General features: G+C 43.3%; 1 protein-coding gene across 1 annotated transcript in view; it reads right to left on the reverse strand.

Annotated features, from left to right (window-relative positions):
* PCLO (piccolo presynaptic cytomatrix protein) overlaps positions 1–17,085 on the reverse strand; it is a 371,777-nt gene that overhangs the window by 64,283 nt on the left and 290,409 nt on the right. Inside the window, exons 12-16 of the mRNA XM_030216678.1 lie at positions 16,071–16,179; positions 15,588–15,655; positions 12,704–12,915; positions 7,778–7,828; positions 2,801–2,931 (exon numbers count right to left, since the gene is read on the reverse strand). Of these exons, the coding sequence (XP_030072538.1) occupies positions 2,801–2,931; positions 7,778–7,828; positions 12,704–12,915; positions 15,588–15,655; positions 16,071–16,179 (571 nt within the window). The remainder of the gene's footprint in view (positions 1–2,800; positions 2,932–7,777; positions 7,829–12,703; positions 12,916–15,587; positions 15,656–16,070; positions 16,180–17,085) is intronic.

The raw sequence follows: 17,085 nt of genomic DNA on the forward strand, positions 1-17,085 counted from the left end.
CCCCCCCCCCCCCCAAACCCACCTCCCCATTCCCCCCGTTTTCTGTTTCTGTTGATGGCTCTTTCATTCTCCTTGTCTCCTCAGCTCGAAACCTTGGGGTCATCTTTGACTCTTCTCTCTCCTTCTCTGCTCATATCCAGCAGATCGCCAAGACCTGTCGTTTCTTTCTTTACAACATCCATAAAATCCGCCCCTTTCTTTCTGAGCACTTTACCAAAACCCTCGTCCACACCCTTGTCACCTCTCGTTTAGACTACTGCAATCTGCTTCTTGCTGGCCTCCCACTTAGTCACCTCTCCCCTCTCCAATCGGTTCAAAACTCTGCTGCCCGTCTCGTCTTCCGCCAGGGTCGCTTTACTCATACTACCCCTCTCCTCAAGTTGCTTCACTGGCTCCCTATCCGTTTTCGCATCCTGTTCAAACTTCTTCTACTAACCTATAAATGTACTCACTCTGCTGCTCCCCAGTATCTCTCCACACCCATCCTTCCCTACACCCCTTCCCGTGCACTCCGCTCCATGGATAAATCCTTCTTATCTGTTCCCTTCTCCGCTACTGCCAACTCCAGACTTCGCACCTTCTGTCTCGCTGCACCCTACGCCTGGAATAAACTTCCTGAGCCCCTACGTCTTGCCCCATCCTTGGCCACCTTTAAATCTAGACTGAAAGCCCACCTCTTTAACATTGCTTTTGACTCGCAACCACTTGTAACCACTTGCCTCCACCTACCCTCCTCTCCTCCTTCCTGTACACATTAATTGATTTGATTTGCTTACTTTATTTTTGTCTATTAGATTGTAAGCTCTTTGAGGAGGGACTGTCTTTCTTCTATGTTTGTGCAGCGCTGCGTATGCCTTGTAGCGCTATAGAAATGCTAAATAGTAGTAGTAGTAATAGGAACTGACACTGAAAATCTAGGGCTAATTGTTTAGGTGCTGGTTGTTGGAGTTTATGTGAGATCCAGCCAATATTAAGCCGGGGCCCACATAAGACAGTTATGCGGGTCCTGGCTGAATATTGGATGGTACCGGCATAGTTTTGTTTTTGTTGTTGTTTCTCTCTCAAACCCCCCTCCCACCCTCAAACAGCCCCACTCCTTCCTTCCCACTCTACCCAGCCCATGACAGGAAGACCACCCCCCCTGCAGGAAGACCTTCCTCTCTAAGTCTCGGTAGGCTGCCTTGGGACTATCTTAACTCCCTAGTGATGCAGTAGAGGCGATGGGGACAGAAGCGAGATCCATTTGAGGAAAATGGCTGCCACAACCTCTACATAAGTACAGCAAGTCTGCCATGAGAGGTCACAGCAGCCATTTTTCTCATGGACCTTATTTCTGCTCCATCACCCCCACTGGACTACCAGGGAACGAAGGATCCAACAGTCACTCATATGGGAAAAGCATTCAGGATAAGAGGATCCTTCATATGCTCATCTTCAAATGTGGTATATGTCATTCAATGCAAAAAGTGTAAAGAAGGGTCTATATTGGAGAAGCAAGCTAAGATGCTAAAGAAGAGAATCAATTTACATAGAGATCATATTAAACATCATTAAAATGAAAATTTTAAACAATCCAGGAACGTAAGATCTTTGAAATCAAAATAATGAAATATTTTGACACCCACCAGCTAGGACTTAACAAAGATTTGGGTTTTCTATCCCATTATAAACCATAAAACTATATTGCTTTGTCACCCTCTTATCACCCATCCACCTCTCCTTGTTTCTCACCCACCCAGCTCTCCCTGTCTCTCACCCATCCAGTTCTCCCTCTCACCCACCCAGTTCTCCCTGTTTCTCAACTAACCCACCCCATCCTCTTCCTGTGAGACTGTCATTGGAATTCATTTGTGTTTCACTTATATGTGTTATTTGTCAACATTTGCTCATTTCTGATCTGAACAACAAGGGTTACATTCGAAAGCTAATAAAAAAAATATATTAAGTTAGTCCAATAAAAAAAAGTTATCATTTATTTTATTTTCTATGTTTTGTTTTGTTTTATTTCTATTTATTACCCTGGAGAGAAGCAATCCCCTAGAGAAGAGTGTGCACATGTTGAGTGAAAGAGGGAAAGAACGGAGAATAACAGATAGTTCCTCAAGCCCCTTGGCATAAATCTGTACCTGTGACTTGTCCGAGAAAGGGGGCCCGTCACATTTACACCTATGTTTACTAAGGTGCGCTATGGGCGTATTCACGTTTTTAATGCGTGTAAATGCTTTATGCGCATTAAACGCTAATGCGCCCATAGAAATGTATAGGCGTGTTAGCATTTAATGCGCATTAACTTTACAGGCACATTAGAAATGCTAACGCTTAGTAAACATACCCCTTAATTTCTGCAGTTTGGATTGATTCAGATTCAATCTAAACAGAAAACAGCAAAAACCTACAGACTGGAGTAATGGGTCTCCCGAAGTTGTAAGCTGAATTCAAAAATCCACTAGCTTTAGGAGAAAAACTACTGGTTCTTCAGCTTTCATCTGATTCCTCCTGCTTTCTGACATAATCCATGAGGGTGGGACAGTAGGAAAATAGAGGGGTGGGTTCATGGAACCCCCAGGAAAAGAGAAGGACACCTGGAGCTCTATCAAATCCCCTCGTTTTCTGTAATTCTGAGAGATCCCCTTCCCTTCTCAGCGTGTGACTGCCTAACACCTGCTATCATTGCTGGAAAGTGCTGAGACCATATGAAATGTATGTTCAAGTTTTATTGCACCTCTTTAAAAATGTATTTTTCCCATCTGCCTGGTAACAGCACTATATTGGTAAAATAAAGAGAAGCATGTTTCCTTACCCCCTTCCTGGAAGTAGATAGACTTTCACAAAGGGGTCTGAGTAACCATTGTTGTCTCTGGGCACAAGGTTTCGAGCTTGAAGTATATGGATGATAAGATTACCAAGATGCTTGTCATAGTTGATTTGAAGCTGCAAAAGAGGAAGAACATTCTTTTTAAGGTTTTATGTCTTTTTCTTGCAAATAGTTCAGTTTCCGCTGATCCGTTCATCCAGCAGTGATGATTAAACCCATCCTTCTAAAACTATGCTGACAGGTTGCTCCCATCAGCAGACATTGTTCCTCTTAGGCCATGGGAAGACAGGGAGAGATTCCTTTGTCAGAAGAAGAGAGAAGATCAGCAATATGGAAGCTGATTTATAAGCAATAGAAATGTTAAAGTATCTGAGAAACGGATGCCTAGTGGCCTTCCGCAGTTACTGTACAGGTCTCTTGTTTCCTCCAAATCAGTTTGAAAAACATTCAGGTAACATTTTCAGGCACATAAATGTTTTTCAAATTTACCTGAATTGCATTTCTGTTTGGGAAAACTGTGAACATTAAAAACACTTATTTCAATTGTCAATTATTGTTTTTGAGTAAGTGAGACCCTCGTTGCTAACTTGCATTAATGTGCTAGCTCACATACGAAGTTGTGTTTTTAGGTTTACTCAAAAAATAAAATTGGGAAAACTATTAAATACATTCCCTTAACTAATTACTCAAAAAAATATGAGAACGTCACCAGATTTCAATATATAGCATAAAAAAATAATAATTACTACTACTACTACTTTCTATAGTGCTACTAGATGTACGCAGCGCTGTACACTTGAACATGAAGAGATAGTCCCTGCTCGACAGAGCTTACAATCTAATTAGGACAGACAAACAGGACAAACAAGAAATAAGGGAATATTAAAGAAAAGCTTCATAGATATTGTTCCAAACTAGTTCTTGTCCACTAGATTGCAACAGGTAAGGTTAAAGATAATTGCACCTGAATGTCCAGAAGCTTCATACATTCTCTCCAGAGATGTGTGGTAACTGTGTACCTCTGTCGGACACTACGACCTTGATTTAGGGACCCTTTTACAAAGCCGCGTAAGGGCCTACATGTGTCCAGCACTTGCCAAGTTGGGCATTACCGCTCAGCTACCATGTTCCCCAGGTGGTATTTCCGAAATTGTTGCATCATTTTCTATTTTCTACCGCAGGGGCATTTTTATTTATTTATTTATTGCATTTGTATCCCACGTTTTCCCGCCTATTTGCAGGCTCAATGTAGCTTACTTAGTAACCGTGATGGCGATCGCCAGTTCCGATATAGCAGATACAGAGTGACAATTTAGAAGGTTCATGTAGGATAAACACATCAGGGAATAAGGATGAAGGGTTGAGTTGTGATCAATTCGAGTCTTAGTTTCGTTGTGTTGTGGGATCGAGGCATTTAAGTTGGGTCATCAGGGTATGCCTTTTTGAATAAGTAAGATTTTAGTGATTTCCAAAAGTTTGATAGGTCATGCGTTGTTTTCAAGGTGTTTGGTAGTGCGTTCCATAGTGCATTCCCGGCATTAATTGGCAGTTCGCATGCGCTGGATGGTTACCACGTGGGTAATGTGTGAGCCCTTACTGCTAAGTCAATGGGTGGCGTTAAGGGCTCAGGCCACAAATAGATGTGCGCTGGTTCTCATTTTGCCGCATGTCCATTTCCCGGCCCAACATAAAAACCTTCTTTTTCCAGACGCAGTGGAGAAATGGTCCGGCACACATCCAATACACGCGCCCACAATACTACAGGCCACTTTTTGACATGTCTTTGTAAAAGGGCCTCTTAGTAAATGGCACCCAAAGTTAGGCGTCATTAAGATTTGTGCTAAGCTAGTATTCTGTAAAGGGAAATCAGAGCATCCTTTAAAGAATATTAGCTTAGCGCACATTTTCCCCCAGACTCTATATACTGTGACTTAAATTGCATGTGCCATATTCTGGATTTGCACGTGGAACTTAATTGGATAACAAGCCAATCAGCACCGATAACTGCAATTATTAACACTAATTTTCATGAATTAGAATTTACGGGGGCACGGCATGGGCATGGAATGAGTGGGTCATGGGCATTTCTAAAATCTATGTGTGCTGTTATAGAGTACACCCAGTCTGCATCAGCATTTACACCAAGTCGTGACTCCATTTAGTTACGTGAATTGGGCGCTCGGTGTTTCTATAAACCATGTAGAAATGTAAGCTTATTCTACAAATTACACCTAATTTAGACGTACTTTATAGAATACACCTAGGACTATTTGTTTTCGGTGCCAATTTTTTTTGGCATGATATATTTAGAATCTAGTCCTTTATACCTAACTTTAGGCGTGAGCACGTAGACCTGCCAAAAGCTGGTGTAAATGCTTTTGCACAACTGAAGGCAGTTAGGCATACAAATGCAAGTATTCTTTAACATTGTGCTAATTTCTGGGAAAGCTCCTGACCCGCTCATGCCCCTCCCATGACCACACTTCCTATTGAGTTGCACACTATGAAATTTAGGCACGCATGTTATAAAATAGTGAGTAGGGCAAATCAGTAGCTCCTAATTACTGCCAATTAAGTGCATGTTAGCTGCAATAATTGATTGTTAGTGTTTAATTGACTAGTTTATGTGCAGATCTTGGATCTGTACCCAAATTTGAGTGGCCTGTACATTTCCATGGTTTAGAAAATGTAGGTAATGACATTAAACCTCATTGAGGGTTGTCCCATGGCACCTTTATTTTGGGCACAGATTTGACAAGAGCACACATACTCCCTCACGTCTTGACCCTACCTTGGCCACCAGAAGTCTCAGCCCACTAGCTCTGTGATCTCCTAAATGAGGGGATGGCCTGCGAACAGAGTATTATGACATCTACAAAGCACTTGCCTTGTCCTTTTCCCTCTGGTACATTAATCCTTGATGTTGACTCCAATATGTCTTCTCCCCTCATTGTGTCATTCCCCACTGTGGATGTTGTGTAAACTCATCACTAGATAAGCCCACCTGCACATGCACCAGGATAAAGTCCTAAAAAAGGATCATGGTTGGAGGCTCTGGTTCTAGGACCTCATCATCACCTTCTCTCTGGCAGAAGGCATCAGTTTTGCTATTTTGGAGGCCCAGATGGCAGGTAAGGATGAAATTGAAGCAGGAAAAGAAAACCACCAGCAGGCTTTTTCACAAGTTCATGTTAGGAGAGGTCATCAGAAACTCCAGGTTCTTATGATCCATGTAGACCTGAAATTGGAGGCAGTCTCCTTCAAGGAGGTGGCATCATTCTTCAAGGCAGTTTTAATGGCCAATAACTCTTTGTCATAAATATGGTAATTTTTTTCTGCTCCTGTTAGCTTCCAGGAATAGAATGTACATGGATGGGTGAGATTCCCAAAAGCACTGTTAAACAAACTGTCTTCAACAATTGTTCAAATGTACAGATAATTCAATTCAGCTGTCAGGTCAACTGGGAAACATATTCCAAATCCAGGGAGCTGTGATTGGAAATATCATTGCCCAAGTTAAGGATGGCAAACCCACAGGAAGCGAGGGTACAGTCAAAAAATGAAACCCTCTGAGCTGAGAGAATAAGCCAGCACATAAGAACAAACATATCTCTTAGAAAGCTTGGAAAGATATCACATAATACTTGCAGAACAGCTGCAAAAAGAGAAAAACCAGTGAACTTGGCCATTTGTGGGGAGTATTATAGTCAATTTCATTTAATTTAAGAACAAAGTCTGTCATTTTTCACTCTGGAGCACTCTGAGTGATGTACAATTAAAACAAACACATAACATAAATACAATATCATACTGAGGAAACAATACAGAACCTAAATTACCATCCTGCTTATAATCGAACGAGAAAAACGCCCAAGTTCCGACCTAAATCGGGAGATGGACGTTTATCTCACAAAAACGAATAAAGCGGTATAATCGAAAGCCGATTTTTGGACGTTTTCAACTGCACTCCGTCGTGGATGCGGACAAAGTTGATGGGGGCGTGTCAGAGGTGTGGCGAAGGCGGAACTGGGGCGTGGTTATCTGCCGAACAAAGATGGGCGCATTTCACCGATAATGGGAAAAAAGTATGCGTTTTTAGCTAGAATTAGGACACTTTTCCTGGACCCTGTTTTTTCACGAATAAGGCCCCAAAAAGTGCCCTAAATGACCAGATGACCACTGGAGGGAATCGGGGATGACCTCCCCTGACTCCCCCAGTGGTCACTAACCCCCCTCCCACCACAAAAAAATGATGTTTCACAACTTTTTATTTTCACCCTCAAATGTCATACCCAGCTCCCTGGCAGCAGTATGCAGGTCACTGGAGGAGTTGTTAGGGGGTGCAGTGGACTTCAGGCAGGTGGACCCAGGCCCATCCCCCCTACCTGTTACAATTGTGCTGCTTAATGCTTATTAGTCGTCCAACCCCCCCAAACCCACTGTACCCACGTGTAGGTGCCCCCCTTCACCCCTTAGGGCTATAGTAATGGTGTAGACTTGTGGGCAGTGGGTTTTGAGGGGGATTTGGGGGGCTCAACACACAAGGGAAGGGTGCTATGCACCTGGGAGCTCTTTTACCTTTTTTTTTTGTTTTTGTAAAAGTGCCCCCTAGGGTGCCCGGTTGGTATCCTGGCATGTGAGGGGGACCAGTGCACTACGAATCCTGGCCCCTCCCATGAATAAATATCTTGGATTTATTCGTTTTTGAGCTGGGCGCTTTCATTTTCCATTATTGCTGAAAAACAAAAACGCCCAGCTCACACATTGTTGAATAAAACATGGGCGTCTATTTTTTCCCAAAATACGGTTCGGTCCACCCCTTCACGGACCCGTTCTCGGAGATAAACGCCCATGGAGATAGGCGTTTTCGTTCAATTATGCCCCTCCATGTGAAACAGAAAGCAGCTCTGGAGTTGAAATCAAATTCAAACTGATAACCAGGCACACTCTGTTTCTCCTTACCTGAATCTCACCAGTAATTGGATGGGAGGGGGTCTTTGATGCTTCTGTAGGCTGTAAGATATACAAAATAGGAATCATTATTGAGCATGGTAACCTGACAAGATGCTGACATATTCCTATATCTTTTTTGGGACTCAGAAATGTATTTCAGATTGAATCAGCTGGGTTACTTTTGTCTCTGTTCTGCTTAAAATCTGGGTACAGACTGTATGAAAACCCAGCTTTGATTGTAATTTATTATCTGCATGAAAGACTTGTTACCTCGCACAAATCTCATGAGACACAGGTACACAATTATAACTGCTATATGGAGAATATGCTTATTGTCCCATTTTTTCCATGTAATAACTTTAATCCATTTTCTCTATGAAAACAATAGGACTTGGACAGAACACGAAATCATCAAACTCTACTGTCCTTCCAGATGTTTCTTTTTAGTGTCTTTCTTCCCTTGCTGCAACATCACAATTGTATGCCTACTATGCTGGAACATTTGCTTTATCCATAATAAACATTGAAAGGGGGCAGGGGAAGGCAGAGGCTGTGCTCACATCAGACTCCTACAATTCAGGTTAAATAATTTTATTTTATTTTTTTATTTTTGTTACATTTGTACCCCGCGCTTTCCCACTCATGGCAGGCTTGATGCAGCTTACATGGGGCAATGGAGGGTTAAGTGACTTGCCCAGAGTCACAAGGAGCTGCCTGTGCCTGAAGTGGGAATCCAACTCAGTTCCTCAGTTCCCCAGGACCAAAGTCCACCACCCTAACCACTAGGCCACTCCTCCACTGTTGCTACTATTTGAGATTCTACATGGAATGTTGCTATTCCACGTACGTGCAGGACGTCAGACTCACAGAAACAGAAGCCTGTGCAGCCTTCTACATGGAATGTTGCTAGTGGAATAGCAACATTCCGAGTAGAATCTCCAATAGTAGCAACATTTCATGTAGAATCTCCAATAGTATCTATTTTATTTTTGTTACATTTGTACCCTGCGCTTTCCCACTCATGACAGGCTCAATGCGGCTTACATGGGGCAATGGAGGGTTAAGTGACTTGCCCAGAGTCACAAGGAGCTGCCTGTGCCTGAAGTGGGAATCAAACTCAGTTCCTCAGGACCAAAGTCCACCACCCTAACCACTAGGCCACTCCTCCACTGTTGCTACTATTGGAGATTCTACATGGAATGTTGCTATTCCACTAGCAACATTCCATGTTTTAGTCGGCCCTTGCAGATCACCAATGTGGCCGCGCAGGCTTCTGCTTCTGTGAGTCTGACGTCCTGCACGTACGTTCAGGACGTCAGACTCACAGAAACAGAAGCCTGCGCAGCCTTCTACATGGAATGTTGCTAGTGGAATAGCAACATTCCGTGTAGAATCTCCAATAGTATCTATTTTATTTTTGTTACATTTGTACCCTGCGCTTTCCCACTCATGGCAGGCTCAATGCGGCTTACATGGGGCAATGGAGGGTTAAGTGACTTGCCCAGAGTCACAAGGAGCTGCCTGTGCCGGGAATCGAACGAACTCAGTTCACCACCCTAACCACTATAATCCATTTATAGCTGCTCATTTTCAAAGCACATAGACTTACAAAGTTCCAGATGCTAAGGATGGCCACGTTTTAAGGCGCTGCATTTGTCAGTGCTTATTTGGTTGATTAACTTTACAAAACTTAATGTGAGAAATATCAGGTTAACATACAATTGATTTGCACACATATTAATTTTTTTTATTAAAAAGAATATCTGAAACAAACAAACAAGAAAGCCAGAAAAACAGATCATTATCCTTGGCCACATGAGAAGAGCACATGGTTTTTCTTTTTCCTTCTTAAATGGTGCTAGTAATGCCCTGCTGAGATCTGATCCAGCTGTTGAGTGCTAAGGTCATGATGTAAAGACGGCTCAGCAAGCCCTGGCTGGAGTACTGAGTTATTCTGAACCCTTTAGACCTCTCCAAGCTGATCTCTGCTGTGCCACTGAGCAATTTATGGCAACCTGTGGTTTAAGGGCATGCAACCTGAAAAGTACCACTGTCAGTTACCATGGCAACAAGTCTGGAACTGCCCCAGATTGCTGAAGCTTTTCACAGGTTGTAATTTATCCTTTTATCACTTAACCGTGCTGCAGGCTGGTCATGACTTTGGAATTTCTACACCTGACCTCTACCGACCTAGACCCATAGGTCTCCACATTTCACAATGATTAGGGGTGCAGGATACAACACAAATGGTCCCTTTCTAGATACAGTGAAGGCGTTTTGCTCAATATTTGGGGTTGGTGGGGGGGTTAGCAGCCACTGGTACCAACAGACAAAATGCTAAGTTTCCTGTCTCCTTCTCCTTATTTTAAAATCCCCATTGAAGCCACCAAAATATTTCTTTCCTGGCCTCTAATACATAGATGGTTGTAGTTGTAGACTGCAAATCTGTTATTAAATAACATTCTGCAATTCATTGTGATAGTGAGTTTTGGAGGTGTAACAGGAAGGAGGTGTGTGTGTGTGGGGGGGGGGGGGGGATTGTCTCATATAGGCAGTCATCAAGGGGTAGATTCAAGAAAGCTGTCAAAAATCAGGTGCCAAAAAATTCAGCCAGTTTGGCAAAAGTCGTCTATGTTGCAGAATTACTTGTATTGGTATTTGAGCACCTAATTGTAGGCATAAAAATGTATCTCATCTCAAAGGCTAGTGTGCATGCTCGTGAATAAATACCAATGTTCTATAAACGTAGGGGTAAATATTGTGAGGAAGAAGGAAGAGGGAATGTAAGGGCCCGGCCTCCTCAAACTCAATGCTCTCCTACCCCTTTATGGAATAAAGGCAGCATAAGAAAACCAGCTGCAAGTAAACTTTCAGCCAACAGAGGGTGCCGAGGGTCTTCTAGTAAAAGGTTGGTAAGCAACCAAGGACAGGTGAAGAAGGTTCAGGAATAATTCTGCTTACTCAGACAGGTTAGGAGGGAACCTCCTGAAAAGGGGGAGGGCTTTAAAACTCCTAGCACTTGAGACCAGTGTTGCCAGGTGGGCGGTTTTACCGCCCAATTGGGCGGTTTTCCGCGACCCGCCGCGGGAAATTTTTGCCCGCGGCGGGTTGCGGTTTTTTGGGCGGCTTTTTGGGTTTCTGTGCGGTTTTTCGGGCGGCTTTTTGCCTTTTTCGGCCGCGGGGGGGCGGGGTTAGTGACGTTTTTTGGGCGGGGTTAGTGACGTTTTGGGCGGGCCGATGACGTGGGAGGCGGGGCCGATGACGGGGAGGCAGGGCTGATGACGGGGAGGCGGGGTCGATGACAGGGGAGGCGGGGCCGGTGACGTGGGAGGCGGGGCCGGTGACGGCGGGGGCGGGGCCGGTGATGGCGGGGGCGGGGGTGATGACGCGGGGGTGGGGGTGTCAGGGGCGGGGTTTGTGTTTGGGCGGGTTTTGGGCTGGTTTTTGGGCTGGATTGGGCTAGAAAAAAATTTTCCACCTGGCAACCCTGCTTGAGACTGGGAGGGGGAAGAGGAGGAGCATTTTCCCCAACCAACGGAAGTGGAAGCCACTAATATGCCAGATGAAGGAAGGGAGGAGCCCTTGGTGTTTGAGAGCTCAGTCACTATAACCCCTGAAAAAATGTTAAGAAATGGAAATAGAAAACTGACCCCTGAAAGACTTGTGCATTCTATCTCGCAATTGGATGCCAGCCCCTGAGACTTTCTCCGCCCTCCCAGGAGCCAAAAAAACCCCCTACTGCTCAGCCACCACACAAACGGCAGCGCTGTCTTCAGCAGCTCCTCTCCCATGGCGCTCTTCCTCCTGCAGCGTTCCCGGCCCCGTCATCACTTCACCGGTCTACCCCGAAAACTTCTGTCGCACAGACACTTTCCAAAACCCCAAACCCATCTGAAGCCCCAGAACAGCGGCACTGTTTCCTCCTGCGCTCCCTGGCACCACTGAAACCCCGAAGCGCTCCTCCGGAATGTCCAGCAGCCACCACCGGCCTGAATACCGGGCCCTGAAACCTGCTCCAGGCTGTGCTTCCTTCCCAACCTCCCGCAGACCCTCCGAAACTCTTCCCCAGGTATTATTTTTTTCCTCTTTTTTAACCCCATGTTACATTAACTTCAGCTGGATATGCCTAAAACCATGTATATTCAGCAGGAGAATATCTCCCTATAAATATCCATTGGTTAGCAACTAGCTGCTAATCCCCCGAGAGTGAAAGGAATGTCACCTAGAGGGTTAAATGGTACTTAGCTGGCTATTCGGCGATATTCAGCGGAAAATTATTATTATTAACATTTGTATAGCGCTACCAGATGCACGCAGCGCTGAACACCTGACACAAATAGCTGTCTCCTGCTGAATATCCATGTAACACTGGACAAAATTTCAGCGAGAATAGAGCAAAGTATAATACTAACAATAAGCTGAAATGAGCTTAACTAACCCAATCACTTAGAAGTATGTGGTAACAAGTTAGTGGCTTTCTTTTTTTACTGTTTAAAGTGGATGAAAAGACCTCAGTAGTCACCGCACAGCAGTAGTGTAATAAATGCACTCAATGCCCAAATTACTTTGAGTCCATTTTTATCACCGATCAAAAAACTACTTGTGTGTAAATAAGGGCTATGCGTGGGGTTGACTATACCCCATAAAAAATAGTCTGAATTGTGATGCTTGGCAGTTGCTTAAACAAGTAATGTTACTTAGCTTTTTCAATTTTGCCCAACGGGGCTCACCGTTTCACTCTGCAAGTTAGCTTCCTCAGGAGGCCAAGTAACAGTAACAATGGCGTCCACTACTCATGTGACACGCCTTCATGTCATCACGCACACTTTTACACATATTAATGTTATAACAGGCTTTTAATAACATAAATATTGTATATAGAGGAAAGCTCTTTATAAAACTATCCCCACTAGATAAAATGAAGGTGACCTTTACCTTGCTGCTGTGTCGCTTTTTGCTGACTGAGGGGGATCCAGGCTGTCCAGGACTAGGTACAGAGCTGGACGCTGCCGAGGTGGTTCCAGAGTGGACATGAGACCCTTTCTCTGCCGATGACGAAAGAACCGAGGGCAACTGCTGCAGAGAAACCTTCTGAAGTTCAGCTGCCAGCTGCTTAGGATCCACCCCTGGAGATTTCGTTTTTTCAACTGGACGATACAAAGACGATTGCAGAAATACAAAATATTTTTTTTAAATATTGAACATATATATTAAGGCACTTAGGGGGCCTTTTACAACACTGCAGTACAACTACCACGGCATTGGTATGCGCCGTTCCGGCACTGCCCCCAGCGTGCGCCAGAAATATTTTTTTTACATTTTTACTGTTGGTTAGTGCGGGAGCCTTTAACATCTCCTAAATAGGAGACAGGAAGGGCTCCTTCAGGAAATGGCCATTTCCTTTTGAATCCCCCCCCCCCCCCCCCCCCCGCTGTGGTAACAGGGGCTTCAGAGTGCAGCAAATCCATGAACCGATGGTACCAAAGGACCCTTTTACCGCAGCTTTGTAAAAGAGGCCCTAAATCAGAAATAGTTATTTTTTTAATTAAAGAATTGTCCAAAATTGCCAAATTTGTTTAACATGAATTGATATAATGCAATGCTAATATATTTCTTTGCAAAATCCTGTTCTTTAGAGCCCTTCGATTATCTGCAAAATAACTTTTTCTTTGATCTTTAATGATGCGTAATTCTAATGGAGATCCTTTTATTTAAACCTGGAACTTTCCAGTGGTTTTATTATAAAACTGAATCGGTGTGATCTGATATTATTAGGGGGCAATATTCTGCCAGCGATCTCCCGCTGAATATCCCAGTCAACGGCTAGCCAGGTAGCCGGGTGATAACTCCAAATTGACAAGCATTGGGCGCAAGTAGGGCGCCTACATGGCTGAGTAAAAGGACCCCTATGTTTGCAGCACCAAAAAAAACCCTGGAAATTTAATGCTGGTGGCCAGATACAGCCCCAGCATTGAATTTCTGGGTTCGCCAGCGACAGCGGGAGTTAATCCGGTCTAACTCCCGCTGTCTCGATATTGGAGCCAACGTAAATGTCAGCAGATAAACTGATATATTGTTATTATTACCTACATCTGTTAATGAGGAAGAAACGTCAAACAGAATATCTTCTGTGACGAAAAAGATTTGGAATTGGGCTTTAGAAAAGAAAACTGAAGCTCAACTGGAATAAAGCTAAAATTCTTTGGTTTTCCAACCCTGGAGTGATGGTGTCCAAACTAACAGATAGTTCTGTCAGAAAGTAAAATCTTTTTGGTAGAGAACCAAGCGAGAGTCCTGGGAGTAATACTTACATCTTGATCGACATCTGAACCTCAGATTAATCGGTTCTATTAATCAGAGAACTATTTTTTTATATCAATTTTTATTGATAACACTAAGACACAATACAGCAAATAAAGCAAACAGCACATAAGAAATGTCATCAGGTTTATGAGTTTTTTCCCCTCTTCCCCTAACTCCCCCCCCCCTCTCTATCCCCACCCTCAACTCTACCCCCCCCCCCCCTACCGGTTCTGTTAACAGTTCAATATCCTGCTTCTCGCAACAGGTGTCAGAGTGTCCCAAAATGGTAGCCAGACTTTACAGAACTGGTCTCCTTTTTTCGAGGCCAAGTCTCTCACTTTTTTTTCTTTTCCAGCATGCAGCATTGCATCATGGCTCCTCGCCATTGTGGTAATCAGAGAACTATTTTTAAGCGAAGGTAACTAAGAGTTATAAGATCATTTTTTTTAAATTTGAATAACTTTACTTTGTCATTACTACTTAATGTATCTTATCCTGCATCACTTTTTGTACTGTTAATTACAATAAGTTGTTAGCCACATTGAACCTGATCTATTGGGATAAGGTGGGCTATAAATGAAATAAATAAACTGCATGTCCACGCCCTATTAGTTCAGATGTTAGTGTTTCTACACGGAGAGAGTGGTGGATGCTTGGAATGCCCTCCCGCAGGAGGTGGTGGAGATGAAAATGGTAATGGAATTCAAACACGCGTGGGATAAACATAAAGGAATCCTGTTCAGAAGGAATGGATCCTCAGAAGCTTAGCCGAGATTGGGTGGCAGAGCCGGTGGGGGGAGGCGGTGATGGTGGTTGGGAGGCGGGGATAGTGCTGGGCAGACTTATACGGTCTCTGCCCTGAAAATGGCAGATACAAATCAAGGTCAGGTATACACAAAAGTAACACATATTAGTTTATCTTGTTGGGCAGACTGGATGGACCGTACAGGTCTTTCTCTGCTGTCATCTACTATGTTACAGCTAAACTGCTAAAAAAATTGCAGTTAATTCAAAATACAAAAATCGGGCTGATTTTTAATCTGAGGAAATGTGATAATATTTCATCTTATCATCTTGGCTCCCAGTGCAGCAAAGAATCTTATTCAAATCAGTCTATATAATTTTTTTGGGCCATTTATAGCTGCTGTTCCTCTCTAGTCACTGATCTAGTTATCTCCCCTATGGGTAGAGTTTCCGTACAATCACATAGCATGCTTATATTACGGTCCATAGCCCTAAAGAAGGTCCGATATTCTAAAATAGCTAAGTCCATCTTTTCTAGCTTTGTGATTCTGTATTGGCCCTCTCGTCCTACTATCAGAATTGATAATAATTACTTATCATTTTGTAAAAAAAATTAAGACTTTTTTGTTTTGTAAAGATGATTGATCTGCTGATTTCTTTTTTGATCTTTAATAATGTATAATTCTAATGGATATCCTGGCCAGTTAAATGGCTTTGCATATTGGGCAGAGCGTTTGCAATGTGACTGAAAGCTTCTTCTCTGTTCACTTACCAGCCTTTGCTGTGCTGTGTAGCTGCAGGTGCTGAGGAGTCTCAGAATCTGATAGCATGCTGAGGTCCCTAATGAAAGCAACAAAAAACGGGAGATAAAAGGAAATGTCACTTCCTACCCTAATTTGTTACTTAATAGATCCATGAGAAGTGACCAATGAGAGAAGGCAGCTTGCTAGTGTCAACCCCTTCCGAGCCCATTCATCTTTTTGCAAAGCTAGAGCTGAAAATTAATTCAGCAGCTATTTAAATATGCACATTAATCGTTATGCAAAAGGAAGTGCTGCTTTTCATTAAATATGGAAAGTTGTAACGTATTTTTAGATATGGAGAGAATAGATATAAATATATTTTTCACGTGAGCCCTTGGTAAGAATTATTCACTTTACTAAGCTATACTTAGACTGGCAAAGGTTCCACTTTAAGAACTGTAAATTTTAAAAAGCCGAAAATAATGGAAACAGAAAGGTGGGGAAAAACTCACAGTCTTACACATATTTCAACTTCCCCACAGGGCTGGTTTATGATGCTCTGAACTTCTTCATAAGTCTTAGCGGTCAAAGGGATCCCATTCCACTCCAGGATCTGCATTCCTAGAGAAATGGGGAAAAGGGATCACTTTATCTCCGTGCATTCAAAGGACAAACATAGAAACTCCAATGTTTTATCGAAAGAAAAAGAAAGAGATTTTCATATGGATTATCCCCAAACTCTGCTCCAGGCTTCAGCAATGGGATGACACTTGTGATACCAATTTTTTTGTTCACTCACAGTAATTTCACATCACACACTGCTGATGACATCACCGCATGCTCTGATCTCATCCACTTACTTGTAGATATTGAAGACGTGGTGATTACTGATTATTCTTAGTTTTATGGGGACATGTGAAATATTTTAAAATAAATAATAACAATTGTAACGGATATTTTGACAAGATGCATGCATATTTTCCAGAGGTCAGGATATCCAGATTCCAGACAAATGCAAAAAGCCATTTGTCCAGAAAAAGCAGTGCTTTACTAAGGTGCGCCAAAATATGGCCTGCACTGCCACAGGCACGTGAATTGGACGCGCACAGGCCCGTTTTTCAGCACAAATGCAAAAAAGGCCGAAAATGGACAAGCAGCAAAATAAAAATGGGCACGCATCCATTTTGGGCCTGAGACCTTACCACCACCCACTGACATAGCGGTAAGGTCTGACACATTAACCGGGCAGTAACCATCAGCGTGCCACTGCCGATTACCGTCCGGTTAGCGCCACGCCGTAGAAAATAAAAAATACTTTCAGGCATGCACTCAGTAGCCGGGCAATAGTTCCAAACTGACTCGCGTCAGACACACACAGGCACCTACGCACCTTAGTGAAAGGGCCCTAAGTGTGAATATAGGCATTTGCATAGCAATGCATTGAAATTGCAGATTCAGAGGACAATTCTAGAACATGCTGGCGAGGCACATATGGTGTCCTTATCCTAGAAAGGTAATATATGCACC

This window comes from Microcaecilia unicolor, chromosome 10, assembly GCF_901765095.1.
Source record: "Microcaecilia unicolor chromosome 10, aMicUni1.1, whole genome shotgun sequence".
In the NCBI taxonomy this organism is placed as follows: domain Eukaryota; kingdom Metazoa; phylum Chordata; class Amphibia; order Gymnophiona; family Siphonopidae; genus Microcaecilia; species Microcaecilia unicolor.